General features: G+C 42.0%; 1 protein-coding gene across 4 annotated transcripts in view; it reads right to left on the bottom strand.

Moving 5' to 3' along the window:
* LOC117871043 (probable tRNA methyltransferase 9B) overlaps positions 1 to 15,946 on the bottom strand; it is a 44,480-nt gene extending 28,534 nt beyond the window's left edge. Inside the window, exons 1-3 of one of the 4 annotated variants that reach the window (XM_034758631.1) lie at positions 15,458 to 15,946; positions 4,695 to 4,891; positions 795 to 968 (exon numbers count right to left, since the gene is read on the bottom strand). In XM_034758631.1, coding sequence (XP_034614522.1) covers positions 795 to 968; positions 4,695 to 4,848 — 328 coding nt within the window. In that variant the 5' untranslated portion in view covers positions 4,849 to 4,891; positions 15,458 to 15,946. The other 3 variants (XM_034758632.1, XM_034758634.1, XM_034758633.1) reach the window with 3 other exon arrangements.
* Positions 15,947 to 18,606: the final 2,660 nt, after the last annotated feature.

Here is an 18,606-nt window from a genome sequence, read left to right as displayed (position 1 = left end):
TACACATTTGACTGGGAAATTAATGTAATCACAACTTCACCCGAAACCCTGTGTAAGTGTACAAAGCCATCAGTGCCATCTTTCCAATGGGTTCCCTTATCATGTGCATCTTCCTGCCTATAGAAACATACACTTCAGCTTGTAATTACCTGATCAGAATGTACAAATATTGGGTTTCCACAAGTCCAAAAGATAAGGCTTCTACCTTCTCTCAAACCAAAAAGCAAGATAACTCTGCCCCTGCCTCCCTACCAAACTGTGCCAGCATCTTAAGAGTTCAACAACAGGAAACAATGGTAAGTTTTGGGTCTCATCCTTCATTTGCTAGTAGAGTGGCAGCACCTCCCACTACTGTGGTTGAATGAATGCTGGCCCTGCAACTCAGGGCCCAGTCTACTCCTCTCCACATAAATCTGTTTTACCAGAGACTCCTTTGCCGGCTCTTTTCATCATATTTTCCTGCTGGCAGGTAGTCATCATTTCACATTTTTGCCACTGGGAAAAGCCCAAATAGAACCTGGTCTATATTTGAGTTTTTGCAAACCACTGGTGTAGGCAGTGCATGTACCAGTGAAACCTACCTTAGCAAGTTACTAACAGCACAGCACTGGCAAAGTGAGGAGGGGTTTGCAGTGGTATAACTAGATTGATGCAAAATTTCCTTGGTCTACCCAAATCTTGTGTTGCCCTCTGCCAAAACACTTGGCAGAGATTGTGAAGCCAGGCTAGAAGCTCCAAACATGATTATCCTTTGAAATTTTGGCCAACAGAAATTGCCAATGTACAAAACTTACCAGCAATGGATAAGACCGCATCAAAACACTCATTCCGATATGGCAGGCACAGACTATGACACACCATTACTTCATGGCCATCATTTCGTGCTGACTCCACCAAAGGGAAGCAGTAATCACAGCCCACCTTATAGGTCTGAGAATTGATATGAAGGTATTTGCCATTTCCACAGCCTGAAGTAGTAAAATAAGGAAGAGAAAGAGTGTCATTCAGTTTCTGTATGCAACAGAATGTACTCCTGACATGAGCAATGAAATGTGCCAGGGTCTGACCTCAATAATTTGAAATTCTCTGCCCACTTAAAAAAAAAAAAAAAACAGGATGACATTATAGAGGAATTTATTGTGTCTTGTGATCATTTTAGCACAATGAGCACAGACTGTTCCTATCTGTCAAACAGTGGGCTCTTTGCTGTGTGACATTAAGTGATGAGACGGATTTGCTAAAGAGCATTTGTCTTGGTTTTCTCAGGGCATACAGAATCAATAACGTTTATGTTAATGACGCTATTGCACTTCTGCTTGTAAGAGACCAAAAATAAAGTATTAAAGCATCATATGGCAGCAGCACAGCTTTGAATTATTCCCGTGTATTCAAACGGACAAATCAGAAGGCTAAGTAATTAAATCACTATTAGACCAAGCTGTTAAACCCATTGTTTTCTTGTTATCTGCTGCTAATTGTTGTTGCCATGACAACTGGAACTTTCTTTGTCTGATATCTCCCTGCAGTTTCTTCATAACTGTATGCTTCGGATGTGGAGATGTACAGCCTTCCCACACTACAAAAAAATCTGTGTTGAAATAACAAAAACTTTAGACTAGAACTATTTTACTGCTAGCATTTTCATCTGGGCTCAGGTATCTGAATCCTTATACTATTAAGTCTGATAGTTTGAAAAACTGTTTACATTTTGAAAATCTAAAAAGTTACCAAATGTGATTTCTCACCTCTTGCTTGAATGACTGTCATTGAAATCACAGACCCAATTAAGAAAAGGGAGTGAAGTGCATTGTGTTAATATAATAGCCTTTCACTTCTGGAGACTTCAGTTCAAATCCTCTATGTCACAGGCAAAATTCAATTTGATGGTTCATAATGCATATGTATTTGTTCACGTGAAAGGAGTGAGGCCTATTTTATAGTGCCCTCCTCTGATCAGTTTTCACAGTTCACAATACACCAGGGGTCGGCAACCTTTCGGAAGTGGTGTGCCGAGTCTTCATTTATTCACTCTAATTTAAGGTTTTGCGTGCCAGTCATACATTTTAACGTTTTTAGAAGGTCTCTTTCCATAAGTCTATAATACATAACTAAACTATTGTTGTATGTAAAGTAAATAAGGTTTTTAAAATGTTTAAGAAGCTTCATTTAAAATTAAATTAAAACGCAGAGTCCCCCGGACCAGTGGCCAGGACCCGGGCAGTGTGAGTGCCACTGAAAAGCAGCTCGCGTGCCGCCTTCGGCGCACGTGCCATAGGTTGCCTACCCCTGCAATACACTAAAAACCACTATGAAATTAACCCCAACCATTCATGAGAACACCCAGAAATAAAAGAGACACGCAGAGCAGAAAGCCCAGTGTGCATACAGAGAGCAATGTAGGGAAGTCAGTGTAACATCGGACATTACACGTTTGGTCCAAGCCATTGTTATTGATACTTCACTTTCATCAACACTAAGAATTGAAAGAAAAAAAGAAAGGGGCTGGAGAGATGACTTTAGCAAACTGAAAAAGGAGTAGAGAAGCTATTTATTTTTAGTTTGAATCCAGCACAGGTCAGTAGCAGTCATAAGCTGGCCATATCAGACCTCTGTTTGGTGGTCAACGTGAAATCCTTCCATGGTCTTAGTTTAGTTTCTAATGGGGAGGTGTCCATATCACTATTAACATCCTTGTCGACAATGTTACTTCTTAAAGAATGAAGGAGGACAGTGGCAAAACTACCAGCTGGCCAGCACCTGTTGTCCCTGCAGGCATGGAAGCACACTGGCATGGTAGTACAGGGAAACTTGCCCTGGCATGGTCCATGTTTTAACTTTAGAAAAATAGAAAACTTCAAATTTCAGAGTTTTAATATCCACTAACATCTTAAAATAAAAAAGGGAAAATTATTTGCAACGTTATTCAGCTATTTAGCCCTTTCATACTTTCCTTTAATAGTGGTGACAGGACATTCACCTCCCAAGTGTCTCCTAATGGCTGGGTGTGATACTGCAAGCCTTTCTGGCCCCTAGTGCCTTCAGTAGGGTGTCAGCCTTTCTTTGTAGGTCTTCAGAGGCTCAGCTCTCCGGCCAACTCACACAGGTCCATTACAGAAGAAAAAGGGAGAGCAGGCAGCACGAGGCAAATCTGATAGGCAGCCAGGCTAACTCACACAGTCAAATGGATGAACCCCTTTTGGGGTAGCAAAGAGTTCAACACACTGCCTGCCTTCATCAGGGTATTCAGCCCCATCTCTGGGCCCTTTAAATCCCGCCCTGCCTTTGGGATTCTAAGACTTGTCCCCTGCTTGGGGCTTAGACCACTTCACCAGTGGGAGAACCAGGGCCCACCCACTATTCCGGGTCCCAACACAGAGACACTATCAACAGCAGTTGCCTCCAGTTCGCTGCTGCTAGCCTGAGCCTTTTCCCATGTAGCCCCTTTTTCTTCACTCTTACCTAAGGGCTGAAGTTCTCAGATCTTCTTCCTTCTCACCAAATCATCAGCATTTTGGGCTGTATAAGTAGGAGCATTGCCAGCAGATCGAGGGACATGATCATTCCCGTCTATTTGACATTGGTGAGGCCTCATCTGGAGTAGTGTGTCCAGTTTTGGGCCCCACGCTACAAGAAGGATGTGGAAAAATTGGAAAAAGAGTCCAGCAGAGGGCAACAAAAATGATTAGGGGGCTGGGGCACATGACTTATGAGGAGAGGGTGAGGGAACTGGGATTATTTAGTCTGCAGAAGAGAAGAATGAGGGGGGATTTGATAACTGCTTTCAACTACCTGAAAGGGGGTTCCAAAGAGGATGGATCTAGACTGTTCTCAGTGATACCTGATGACAGAACAAGAAGCAATGGTCTCATGTTGCAGTGGGGGAGGTTTAGGTTGGATATTAGGAAAAACTTTTTCACTAGGAGGGTGGTGAAGCACTGGAATGGGTTACCTAGGGAGGTGATGGAATCTCCTTCCTTAGAGGTTTTTAAGGTCAGGCTTGACAAAGCCCTGTCTGGGATGATTTAGTTGGGGATTGGTCCTGCTTTGAGGACCCCCTGAAGTCCCTTTCCAACCCTGATATTCTATGATTCTATGAAATACAAATGCCACCAAAAACCATCTTCTGGCTCTCTCTCGGGCTCTTGTGACCAGGAAGAAGCACCCTTCCTTGCTCTTCTGGTCCTACTGACCTGCTCAGGCCCTGCAGCGCCTTTTAGCTGAGCCTGCTGGGCTCAGATTGGCTGCTTCTGTGCAGCCTCTCTAGGCAGGCCTGGAGGACCCATCTTCACTGCTCCTTTCTTGGGGCAGGGTATGGTAAGACCATGGGCCCTCCAGCAAGGGGCCTCAAAGGCCTGGTACACTCCATCACAAGTAGATAATGGGAAAAGTTGCACAGCCACATGGCTTGTATGTATCTATGGGTGGCTCTGGAAGCAGGTCCATTATAGAAGAAAGAGACAAATTTGATAGGCAGACAGGCTATGATGATTAAAAGAGTACCTACCAGCTCCAAAACACTCGTTTTGCAGATGAGCACTCATTTCAAACCCTGCAGCTTAAGGCAAGGTGACCTTGACCATCCCCAAAAGTACTGCTTAATACAGAGAAGAGGCATCCCTGGCTTTGATCACTATCAACACTAAACAAATTAAATTCCTTTTTAAACAGTTGTCATACTCAGGGATGAAACTTACCAATATCAGCAATCAAGCTGCCTGGTTCTTGATCTGAAAGGAACTGTTGTACCTTTGGCCAAGCCTTGTAGCGTGCATCATGGAAGTGAGGAGCAATTTTCTCATACACACTATGGACATGGTCCTTCTCCAACTGGCTTGCCTCCTTCTCCATCACAAAAAGGCTACACTACCTCATTGAGCCCCATCCAATACTCCTAAAGCAGCAGAAAGGAGAAAAAAGAAGGTCATCTCAGAAACCTGTGTGGTCTCGTTTTCCAAAATACAACCATAAAATTTAAGTAGTATTATGCAATTGGTTTTGAAGCTCCATTTACTACTTGGGATGAGTTATCATCATAAACAAAGAGAAACAATTTTTAAGGCAAAAAGCACTGTTTAATTTGTGTTGCTTTCTGACATTATACAACATTGTATGATATAAATAAGTGTTTCACATGCAAGACTTTTAAGGCAAAAAGCATTGTTTAACCTGTCCTCGTGACTAAGACTTGCTAATTTTGCGTCCAAATCAGCAACACTTATTCACATTTCTTCTGAGGGAATTCTGCACCCATTTTTTTTTTAAATCTGTAAACAATATTTTAAAATTCTGCATATTTTATTTGTCAAAATAATACTATATAATCACACCAGTTTCAATTATTTCAGTAATTTATTTCAAAATACTTGTCAGCAAGTATGGGATTCAGGATTTTTTTTTTTTTTTTTGACAAACAGATTCCTTACTAGGCATATATTAATACAGAACTCTGAGTAATAATTCATTTAACTACAATACAGAACCGTATTTCCCGCATCCCTCAGAAGCAGTGCAAAGGCTTGGGGGAGTCAGGGGTAACAAAGGAGCTGAGGGAGAGGGAAGTAATTGCTGGGAAGGAACCTGGGTATGAACTTGAAGGGTTGTTGGGTATGGGTGGGAAAAGTATGGAACAGGGTTTTTAGGGGGTGGGGAGGGATTGTTAGGGAGCATCCCCATGCAGACCCTGGCTGACTCCTAGCCTCTTCAATTCAGTCAGGCACATCCACCCCTGTCACCACGTGTCTCTGTGACCCCACTCAGCCATCCACTTTCCCCCTGTAGGTCTGCGCGCGCGCACACACACACACACACACACACACACACACACACACACACACACACCCCTCTACCCATGTGGACCTGCACCTCCACTCAGCCACTACCCCAGTCTGTCCTCCCCCACCAGCCCTTATGAGCCCGTCTAACCCCGCAGCAGCCCCACGCTGTCTGTTTCCCCATAGACCCCGTCTCCGGACGTGGCCCGACAGGCACTGTGAAGAAGGCAGGCTCTTTCTCTTGCCTGTGATAGCTGGGGCTTGCCAAGAGCTGCTGCTCTGCTCTAGTGCCACAGCACCTTTTGGTGAGCAAAAGGTGGAACTGCAGCAACTTTTCAGCAGAAGCTACTTTCTGCAAAAAGATATTTAAAATATGCACAACACATGAAATATGAGTGCGCACAGTGGCGCACAATTCCCCCAGGAGTATCATATTGTGTAAATAATACTTTATACTGGATAGTCCTGTTAATTTCAAGGTCAGAAACAGTGGCAAAATCAGGGCCATCACCACTATGAAAATCCTTTAATAGCATCATTGCTGAACTACGATCCCTGCATGCTGATGGAAGTCATTACAACTACCAGAGGAGACACCCACAGCCAATTCTAGTACACTCTGCACTTCTGAGCCATAGCAATCCATCCTTTTGTCACCTTTAGATTGGATTACTATGGCCCTGGCTACACTGAAAACTTCAAAGCGTTGCCGTGGGAGCGCTCCCGCAGCAGCGCGAGTGTGGTCGCGCGCCAACGCTGGGAGAGAGCTCTCCCAGCGCTATAGGTACTCCACCTCCATGAGGGGATTAGTTTACGGCGCTGGGGCACTGTTTATAGCGCTGTAAAGCGCCAGTGTAACTTGCTCACACCCCTGAGCGAGAAAGTTGCAGCGGTGTAAAGTGCCAGTGTAGCCAAGCCCTGTGCCTTGACCTAGAACAGTGGTTCTCAACCAGGGGTCCCTAATGAGTGTTATAACCACCAAGGTTATTAAGTAGAGACACCCAGGCGCTAGGAAATTAGGGAAGATACAGAGAGAGACTCAGTAAATAAGCTCTAACCAGTGTTTTTATGTTGACTTTCTGCATAAACAGAAGTCACAACTAAGTTATCATTTGGGCATGAAAATTAAAATGTAAAAAAACTTGGGCAGGAAGAAGGACACACAGGTGCCAGTATGTAATTGGTTAAAATTTTTATTTAGGAGTGTGGGATAATGTGATAGGTTTAGTAAAATTGAAAGAGGTAGCTAGTTTTACCTATATAATGTAAGTGAAAAACAATGCTCTTTGGGAATCATTTCCAGATTGCAGTACAACATGAAGCTGCTGGAATTCTGACCTCAAGACTGATGTGCAGAGGCATTGCCGGGAACCCCCAGATGAGTGGATCCTGACTGGCCATCAGATGAAATTTGTCTGTATATAGGGAGTGGTGAGCATAAGATATTTGCTTGGTATATATATATTCTATGTGTGTTGCAAATAAATAGATGTTTAGAGCACCACTGTGTAAGGCTCTTTCCAAGGAAAAGGTTCTGCAGACCCATAGAGCCATGAGCCCTGAGACAAAGGGAAGGTACTTATATTGACCAGGTTTCTTCCTGAGCCCCGTGGGTAAGGATAGGTGCCTTACACCCTGAGCCCTCGGTAGGGTATAGGCAAGGTGCCCTAAATTGACCAGGTCACGCCTTGAGCTCTCGGTAGGGTATAGGCAGGGTGCCCTAAATTAAGTGGGTAACATACTGTTCAACATATTCATAAGTGATCTGGAAAAAGGGATAAACAGCAAAGAGGCAAAGTTTGCAGATGATAGAAAATTACTCAAGATAGTGAAGTCCAAAGCAGATTGCAAAGAGTTACAAAGGGATCTCACAAAACTGGGTGATTGGGCAACAAAATGGCAGATGAAATTCAATGTTGATAAATGCAAAGTAATGCACACTGGAAAACATAATCCCAACCATACATACAAAACGATAAGGTCTAAATTAGCTGTTACCACTCAAGAGAGATCTTGGGAGTTATTGTGGATAGTTCTCTGAAAACAGCTGCTCAATGTGCAGTGGCAATCAAAAAAGCTAACCATGTTAGAAACCATTAGGAAAGGTATAGATAATAAGACAGTAAATAACATAATGCCACTATATAAAGCCATGGTACCTCACAACTTGAATACTACATGCAGTTCTGGTCACCCCATCTCAAAAAAAGATATATTAGAGTTGGGAAAGGTACAGAGAAGGACAAGAAAAATGATTAAGGGTATGGAACAGTTTCCATATCAGGAGAAACTGAACAGACTAGGTTTCAGAGTGGTAGCCGTAGTCTGTATCAGCAAAAACAACGAGGAGGAACTAGGACTGTTCATCTTTAAAGGAAAAAGACAACTAAAAAGGGGGATACGATAAAGGTCTATACAATCATGAATGCTGTGGGGAAAAAAGTGAATAGGGAAATGTTATTTACCCCTCCACATAACACAAGAAGTCACCAATGAAATTAATAGGCAGCAGGTTTAAAACAAACCAAACTACTTGTTCACAATGCACAGTCAACTGGTGGAACTCGTTGCCAGGGGATATTGTGAAGGACAAAAGTATAACCTGGTTCAAATAAGAACTAGATGATTTTATGGAGGACAGGGCCATTAATGGCTATTAGCCAAGATGGTAGGGATGCAACATATGCTCTAGGTGTCCCTACGCCTCCAATTGCCAGATGCTAGGATGGATCACTCAGTAGTGCCCTGTTCTTAAACATCTGGCATTGGCCACTGTTGGAAGACAGGATACTGGGCTAGATGGATTATTGGTGTGACCCAGTATGGCTATTCTTATGATCCCAAGAAAATGTCTTAAAGCATAGGAGAGGGGTGGAGAACTGGTTTTTCACCCTGGAAGACCACTGTTGTTCTTTTTAATGTAAGTGATGGTGTCTAGATAATGCAATGATGACTACCTTAGAAATGCACATACAAAGAAAAAGAGAAATTGTAATGACCATTAGTTGTCTTGTTTTAGTCTTTCTTGCACAGCAACGTGTTCCTCTTTGGCTGTTGCAGAGGCTTAAGGTCACCATTCTTCAAGCACATATACAGGTGCTTAACTCTGCATGTATGAGTAATCTCGCTGAATGTGAATTCAATGGGACTATTCATGGGCCTAAAATTAATCACATGCATTAGTGTATGCAAGGAGCTTTGGAGGAGAAGGGTTTTTTAATTACTATTATTACTCTTCATAATAACCAAACTGCTTGTTGAAAAAAAAAATACCTTCAGAAAAATGCAGGCGGAAATAGTTGAAATGCTCTGCTGTTAGTAATTTCAAGGGGAAGATGATGTACTATCTAATATATTGAGGAGAGAGAAATAAAAAGGGAAACTGTTCTTTGAAGAACCTGCAACATCATTTCAAAGGTTTGCTATCGGTTTATTACACAAGAGAAAATAACTTGTAGGCTGATATCAGCCTAAGGGAGTGGTGGAAAGGTATTGTTTATGTTATGTTTAAAAGCAGGAGTTTAAGTTTTCAAGTTTGCACCTGCTAAGCACACCTTACTTTCAAAGGATGAACAGCCTAAAACTTGTTTCCTATTTGAGACACATTAAAACAAACAAATATACAATAATGCAAGAAAATAGGTAGGTGACAGGTAAAAGTGAGACACAAAGGCTTACTTTAGATGTTTAAAAAAAAGGCAAGAAACTTCAATGGCAAAATAATTTAACAAGTATTCCGTGTAAAAATGCCCTCTCCTCTGGAATAAGAAAAGGAAAATTAGAGGAAAATGTAATAGGAGTTAGGAGTACTTACCAGCTGGAAGAAAGAAAGAAAGAAGCAGCAGCATCTATTTAGATAGTAGCCACTTTAGGACTCTGCCAAATGTAAAGGCGTAATCCAGAAAGGCATTCTCGGAATAAAGTTCCTATACGTGGGGAGAACTAGTAGGAACTAAGCAGTCACTAAGGAAGAGACTGCTTCTGCGGTGTACATATTATGCAATATCATAATTATATTTGGACTGTATGCTGGTTCAGAAACAGGACTTTTGGGAATGTAAATACTTTATTTAGTACACAAACAAACTATTATCTTATACAAAATAAAATATGCTTTTCTGAAGGATTGGGTGAAAAGCAAAATTAAGAGGCACACAGCACCAGTTCAGAATGATCATTTGTCACATATTCTTTAGCTAAATTTGGCACAATTTGATTGAAAATTAGATTAAATTTGTGCTTATCAAACATCTTAAGATTCATTGTAAGCTGCTGTCTTCAAAGTGATCGTTTATTTGTTACTTACATATGTTTTATGAAACCTACGACTGTCCTCATGAGATGAAAGCCCCCACAAAGCCTGAGTGACTTCACTTTGTTTGGGGAACTATGTTATGTTCTAAGTAGAATGTTATCATTGCCTGTTAGGTCCACTCCCTCTGGGGCACCTGGCATTGGCCACTGTCGGTACACAGGATACTGGGCTAGATGGACTTTTGGTCTGACCTGGTACAGCCGTTCTTATGTTATGTTATGTTCTAACTATGACAGAAACACCAATCCACTCAGCTATAATGCAGTCCTGCCCCATCCCAGTGTGGGGAGGTCATGGTTGGGCTTCTGGATCTAGAGCAGAATTTGTTCCGCTGTGTGCTGCAATTTCTATTTTTCTGAGAGATTTCTTGAAAAAAAATTTTTTTAAGTAAAAAAGTTGGATTTTTTTCTTTTTGATCTTAATCAAGAAATAATTCTCCACTTTGGGTAGAGGTCAATGATGTCAGTTTGACTCAGTATCAGAGGGGTAGCCGTGTTAGTCTGAATCTGTAAAAAGCAACAGAGGATCCTGTGGCACCTTTAAGACTAACAGAAGTATTGGGAGCATAAGCTTTCATGGGTAAGAACCTCACTTCTTCAGATGCAAGTAATGGAAATTTCCAGAGGCAGGTATAAATCAGTATAGAGCAAGTGAGGTTCTTACCCACGAAAGCTTATGCTCCCAATGCTTCTGTTAGTCTTAAAGGTGCCACAGGATCCTCTGTTGCTTTTTAGATTCAGACTAACACGGCTACCCCTCTGATACTTGACACTATGCAAGGCACTGCATTTAGCCGTATGGAATGGAAATCTATCAACCTCATGAAGAAACTTGCTCCATACTGATTTATACCTGCCTCTGGAAATTTCCATTACTTGCATCTGAAGAAGTGAGGTTCTTACCCACGAAAGCTTATGTTCCCAATACTTCTGTTAGTCTTAAAGGTGCCACAGGACCCTCTGTTGAATATGACTCAGCTAATCTATGATTTAATCTGGGCTGTAAAGGCTGGGATTGTTAATGTAAGGGGGCTTCCTTTTGATACAGGGCATCTTTTAGAGAAACATGTTCCAAATTTTATAAAATGCCAATTCTTACTTGCCCCAGAGCTACCTGTTAGGTCTCTCTGCCCCCCTCCAGATTATAAAATGATTAGTTAATTGAAATTCTTATCACTATTTGAATGCTTGTGGTTATATAGTTCCAGGAGTGAATGTTGTCAAGGATTGTGCAAATCTTGGGCAAGATCCTAACCTGCAGCTCAAGAGCACTTAGTACAACTCAGAATGGGGAGGTGCAAAGGTAGCCTAAAACAGGGGTAGTCAATAGGCGGACTGCGTGCCAAATCCAGACCGCCAGATGCTTTTGAATGACCCTGAAATGTTTTTATTTACTTATTATTAATTATAATTATTATTTTCTCTGGAGTCTGAACCTTGACTATACCTTGACCAAGTAATATGGATCCTGGCAAAAAATAATTGACTACCCCGAAGCCACCATTACACTCTACCTCCCATCCTAGGGCTACTCTGCACTGGTCCCACCCCTCCTCCAAGACAAGCTTGGAACAGCCTGCAGAATCTTAGGAGACCTGGCTGCCTAAGGTCTCAACAAACCATTCTAGAAACAGGACACGGAGATGCCTTCCCACCTGTGCTGACTGTAGAGAGGTGGCATAAGAGCAGCTGCTAATCAGCTACACAGGGGAAATTTCCAGCAGCAAGTGAATTTGTTTTTAGGGTAGCTTTGTACCAGCAGAGTGGTGCAATGCTGGCCTAATGCAGCTAAAAAACCAGCCAAACATCTCTCTGACATAGCTATTTTACTACTTTGTGAGAGAAGGTGACAATCTTTTTTGCTCTCTATTAAATAGGTATTATTACCTTAAGGATTTTTAGGATTGTTTAATTTTTCTCCTTATCTGGTACCCAGGGCTGCCGAGAGTGGGTTCGGGCCCCGGTGAAAAAATTTTTTCGGACCCCCCACAAGGGCAGATCGGCTAAACAGGGCCGACGAGAGGGAGAGAAGCCAGGCCCCGGTAAGGCGATGGGGGGGGAGGGGGGGAGGGAAGCCGGGCCCCCTTCCGGACCGCCAGGCCCCGGTAATTTGTACCGGCTCCCCCCCCTCGGCGGCCCTGCTGGTACCTGTACCATCAATGTTGTCTTAAAAATGGTAAAATAAATAACCGTAAAAATATGCTCGTACAAAGATTACTGGGTTTTAAATAAAAGACGCATCATGTGGCTGGTACTAAGCAAACAGGGTCAGGTTTTGCCTCTCCTTCCAACAGAAAGGGGGCTGGGCTGGGTGACAGATCCTCAAAATCTGGTACCAAGCTTGGTTGCTCACGCCTTGGATCAGCAGACACTGGGACTGATGCAGGCCCCCACAAACTCAGCCTCTTTGGGGATGGGTATTAACACATCTCTCTCCCTAGAGATTCCAATGCAGGAACAGTTTCTTTCCAAATAAGTTTCATATATTCAGAGCCTGAAAGATTTCTGGGGTCTGTATGTGTATGTGGTTTGTCACCTCTGCAAACAATACTAATGTGGTTGGTATAAGCGGGCTTCTGTTTTTTTTTTTTTTGGGGGGGGGTTATTAATTTCATTTTTTGCAATTTTTGAGTTTTATGTAGATGTCCAAAAATTGGGGGATTTTTGGGATTCTCCCTTTGTATATATTGTAAGGAGTAATCTCTTTGTAATGTTCTCTAGTGTACTTTAACACTGTACTGTTTCAAACAGCATTATGTTAAAGTGTACTATGGAACCAATAGTGCCCACTAGCAGGATCTATAAAGTCCAATTAATGTGCAATGCATTCGTGCACTTTAGAAATCAAACCCCGTAGTCCTCATTACTGCTCTGTGTACACAAGCCCTTAGGTACAAGTATCCATTTCTGGTGGTCCCCCCCCCCCCCCCCAAGTGTATTGTATGAACAGCAATTTTATTATCATCATCATCATCATTTGTATCAGGGGTGTTTATGGGTGTTTAATGGTTAAAACTTAAAACAGAAGCTCTAATTTTATTTAGCTACAATTATGACAAAAATTGGATGTCCTGCTCAATTCATTTGTTATCTAAAGAGAATTTTTATAAAACACACAATGGCAGCCGCCGCTGGTAATCAACAAATTTACATAATTATACCTTGCCTGCCTGATCCAGACATATATCCAGCAGAGGGACTTGTATAATTCAACTTCACTTTGAGACACTGCAACAAATCTTCGTGTTTCCGAGAAAGCTGATGCTATTCTGGACATATAGATCATAACAAGTGTGGACAAAAAACAAACCAACCCCCAAATAGGCAGAGAAACTGTAATATAGTCTTTCAAACCATTCTGCAAATCCCTCTTCAGTACATCTATGCAGAGTGCATGGTAGAAACATGTCAAAGTGCCAAATAGTCAGTACAATGCCACATTTTGAGTCTGTAGGACAGCTAAGTAAATATGAGTATTAATACCAAGTAAATGGACATAAAAATGAATACCCAGATTATAGCAGACTCTGACATTGCCTGATAGCAGTATGCCAAATGGCATGTAAATTTTAAACAAGGCAACTAATGCAGAGCCTCGGGGGCACCATCATCCAACTAAATAAGCCCCTCAAAATGCACTTCCATCAGACAAGCTGGGAGCCTGACCTGCAGCATTTCTACAAAATGTGATTTCTACAAAATCAAATTCTTTGTCACGCAAAAACCCAAGTGCCTAAATTAAACTCTGCACAGTGGTACACCGCTTTTTAGAAAGTCAAGTTCCAGCTGTTTGAGACACTGACAAATTTGTTTGCAATAAGTGTGTTCATTTAATACTTTTAGCTTTAAGAAGTAATTTCATAATCTCTTTTGATGGTACAGAACCTTATACAGTAACACCATTAAAGAGATGGACAGGAAAATAGAAGGGGCACCTCCACACACCTCAAACGTGTATACAAAGCCATAGAATACAACAGTGAGAAACAGAGTGAAACAGTAATTGGATTATCTTGGATTGAATGCTGTAGTGCTACTTTGTACTATTATAAAATGGGCATGTTTATACAAATGAAAAAGTATAAAACTAAATAGAATAAAGTGTAATCCATAAGAATTTTGTCCTTTTTCTTCGAGTTCTTTTTAAAAAAATCTCTCTTTACATGCTGCATTATGGCCAAATCCTCAGACATCCTTCCCCCCCCCCCTCTCTCTCACACACACACACACACACACACACACACACACACACACACCCTCTGAAGCATTGAAAGGGGATTGTGCTGTTAGGAACAAAGAAAGGAACTCGTTTTCAGCTTTGTGCTTAAGCATTTACTACACAATTTCCATTAACTGCACTAATATTTACTCAGAATCCGCATTTTGCATAGCTGAAGTATACTTGAAAGATTAAAGTTTATAAGAAATTTCAATAACCATCGAACTCACATTTACATTTTCAATGTTTTGTGGGTGGAAAAAATCATTAGGGGGAAGAAAATAATATGATGAGCCTCTGTCCACTGAAGACTGAGTCTTTTTATAGATTGTTTGGAATATTGTTGTAGCTGTGTTGGTCCAATAAGAGATATTACCAACCCACCTGCTCTCTCTTTGCATAGATGCAAACACAGTTAGTCAATTGAGTAAAATAGTATGTGACATGATAGACAATTCAAGGGATGCCAGAGACATATACAAAAATCCTTTGAAATAGGTTTTTGTTTTGGTTTTTAGATACAGGTTTCTCTGTACAAAAGTAGGCTGACCAGATCATCAAGAAACTAAATGTGGTGAATTTTTCATATTCTGAGCTCTCTGTTTAGTGAAATGACTAATGCAATCTACATTTCTGAGGGCTTGTCAATACATGGCATTTTCAGATAGAAATGTGGTCCCAACACTCCTCCTAGCAATAATTCAGATAACTCAATGGATTACAAACCAGTTTGTTCTGTAACTTGTGGCAAGTGAGTAAAAGTGCCCACGCCATCGCTACAACAATATCAAATTATCATAACACACATTCAAAGGATTAAAAGATGGCTAACTGATAGGTCTCAAATTGTAGTGGTAAACAGGGAATCATCATCAAGCGGGTGTGCTTCCAGTGGGGTCCCGCAAGGCTTGATTCTTGGCCCTATGCTATTTAACATTTTTAATCAATGACCTGGAAGAAAACAAAATCATCACTGATAAAGTTTGTAGATGACACAAAATCTGTGGGAGTGGTAAATAATGAAGAGGACAAGTCTCTGATACAGAGTGATCTAGATTGCTTGGTAAATTAGGCACAAGCTAATAATATACATTTTAGTACAGCTAAATGTAAATGTATGTATCTAGGAACAAAGAATGTAGGTCATACTTACAGAACAGAAATGTGTACGACATAAATCCTTATACTTTCCAATTCTGGTTTAGCTGCTTAGATTTGGCATATTTTTCTTTTCTTCTTTCCCCCTCTCCACAGGTGCTGATATTGTAGGAAGGCTTTTGAGTAATGGTGGATTTTGCAATGGGATCAGAAATCAGTAAGAGATTAGGCTCATTTGGATTTCATCCAGAAGACAGTCCCACAGATGAGGATTTTCCGCTGAAAATGCTCTTCCTCTGGCTCATGAAAGTTTCACTCTAGGCCTTAATCACTTCATCTTTGCTGATGAACACAGCTGCCTTGGTGGACAATAGATGGGTTCCAAGATAGCTGCGTTGATACCATATCCTGCCCTGCCCTATATGACATGGATGGGTGTTTTGAGACGTTATGCTATTCCTAGCTGGGACCTATGTTTCCTCTAAGCTGCGCAGCCATGCAGCAAGCTATCAAGGGCCACACAGGCAGGGAGAGGCGTCCATCCCCTGGCCTTGTCCAGCCCCCCCGCTGGAGCTGCCGGGGAGAGGCACCCCTCCCCAAGCCCAGCCCAGCCAAAACTGTGGCGGCTTGGGAGAGGACCCCTCCCCTGGCCTGGCCCAGCCCAGCCAGAGCTGCTGCTGCCCAGGAGAGGAGCCTCTCCCCCAACCCCAAGCTGCTGCAGCGAGAGAGGGCTGGGGGAAATCTCTCTCTCCCCCCTGCAGCCCCAGGGCAGCCTGCACCCTAGAGCCCTCACCCCCCCCACCTCAACCCTCTGTCCCAGCTCTGAGCCCCCTCCCACACCCCAAACCCCTCATCCACGGCCCCACCCCAGAGCCTTCACCCCCCGCACCCTAACCCTCTGTCCTAGCCCCGAGCCCACTCCCACACTCTGTCCGAACCCCTCAGCCCCAGCTCTGCCACACATCACCTCCAAATTGGTGCACATAACAAAATTCATTCTGCACATGGACGTAAAAAATTTAAGGGAACATTGGCTGGGACCCGATCCTGAAAGATGCTGCCTTCCATCACATCCAACTGAGTGCAACAGGAGCAGAGGATGGGTAGCCCCATATAGAATCAGGCCCCTGGTTCACAATAAGGCACTGTCGGTGTCTACAACAGTCTATCCAGTGGCAATCTCTGTGCAACGCCTCAATATTACAAGCAGACACACAAGAGGGAAATGATGACAGAGTGGGCGATACATAGGTAGGGGCCACTGCCAGACAGATTACTGTTGGATTGCGGCCCTCTCACTTGGGATCAGAGCAGCCATAAGGAAAGAAAAAAAATTGCCCCTAATGCATGCAGGAGTAACTACAGTTCCTTCCTGGAGGCAGCTGGCGGTGAACAAGATGTGAAAACATTGCCAACTGCCCAGGTAAGCAGCTTCCTCTTCTCCACCCATGCAGCAGACGTCAATAACTGCACATGCAGGATCAGGGCCTTCCTTTGTTGATACAGCTATGTTCTTGTTCTACTACTACAAACAAATACTGTTTACTGTTCTTGTTAACCCACCCCATACGTGTGATGATCTGACACCTCTTACAAATCTACCTGTGTCTTCTGGATACAAGAGTTTTATAATGCTATTGGATCATCCCCAATCTTATCTGTGTCTTCTGATCTCTGTTTGTTTGATCACAGCTGTTATTCTGGAGACAGCAACTCCATAGTGAAGGCTGCACTGAGATTGTACTTAGTGCAGAACCAAAATCAGTCCATTACACACTTCAATTATTGCATTTGGTCTTCCTGATCCATATAGGAGTAAGGGCAAATAAGCTGCCCACTCCCTAGCTACTCTCCTGGTTGTGACTCTAGCCATGGGTGGATGACAGGGGCTCCTTGCCTGATATTCTCCCATGTGAGCAGGTGGGAAGAAAGGGACCTTCCTCATTAAACCTACAACCAGTTTAAAAAGAGAATCTCTATAATAAAAGGGTTTGCACAATTTTAGTCAAACCAAGTGCTGTATTTTATTTGTGACAGTTACTACTTTTGTAATGCAAAAGCCCATTTGTTTGCTTCTGAAATAAAAATTTTAAATAAACACATCACTACATGCCTTATTTGATTACACAGCTTTCAAAAGCACATAGTAAATGGAAACTCAAAGCAGGTACAAAACAGCAATTAAGATTAGCAGTCATGAAATAGAAGTCGATAACCTGATGTCTAAATTATGTTTGAATTGTCATAAAAACATAAGCTAGTCTAAAAATGAAACCATTGCCCATCTTAGCATATCTTTTGTAAAACAGCTCCATAACAGAAGGTTCTCTTGCCACTTCTGCTCTCTATCTGCTAGAATATTGATTTATACCATACACACTAAAAATAAAGTCGAGCAGATAGCCAACGGGCAGCAAAGATCAGTATGCCTAGTTGACAACAGACAAAATGGGGAGGGAGGGAAGGAAAGAGTATGAAGAAATATATAAACAAGATGAACAGGAAAATGCCTGGAAGATGAAAGATGGGAAATCTAATACATTTAAGGACGGAAAAGAGAAAGTTCTGCAGCTTAGAAAAAAATAAATCTTAGAGGTGAAATCCTGGTCCCATTAAAATCAATGGCAAAATTCTCATTAACTTCAGTGGGGACAGGATTCCACCTAATTTATTTACTTAATTAGGTCCTGATTCTACCACCTTTCTTGCTGCCCAGTAGTAATGGGACTACTTGTAGAATAAGTTACTAACGCAGTGATATTCAGAGGTTCAGGAGCCAAATTAGCAATCAACATTACCCAAAAGAGGCACAGTAGTGTGAATTTACCATAGTACAATTCATATTTAAACAGCATGACAGGGGAAAGATTTAGTTTTTTATATATATAAAAATATATACAATTCTCCGAGCAAATACGTTGATAACCAAGTTATCAACTTGCACTAATAACGTAGTAAAAGCATCTCAATTGATTAATAATTAAATCACAGTGTTTTAACATCATGTACTGTAAAGAGCCACAGGGGAGACATTAAAGAACCACTTGCAGCTCGTGCGCTGCAGTCTGGGAGTAACACTGATCTAACCTAAGGGTGACAGAATCAGGTCCTCAACTGGTTTATTGAACACCTATCTCACAACAGTGTCTGGGACAAATGTACATAATAAACCAAAGTTATATCAAAGTTATAGCTATGTCCAGC

This window comes from Trachemys scripta, chromosome 1, assembly GCF_013100865.1.
Source record: "Trachemys scripta elegans isolate TJP31775 chromosome 1, CAS_Tse_1.0, whole genome shotgun sequence".
Lineage (NCBI taxonomy): Eukaryota > Metazoa > Chordata > Testudines > Emydidae > Trachemys > Trachemys scripta.
This window is presented reverse-complemented; position numbering and strand designations above follow the sequence as displayed.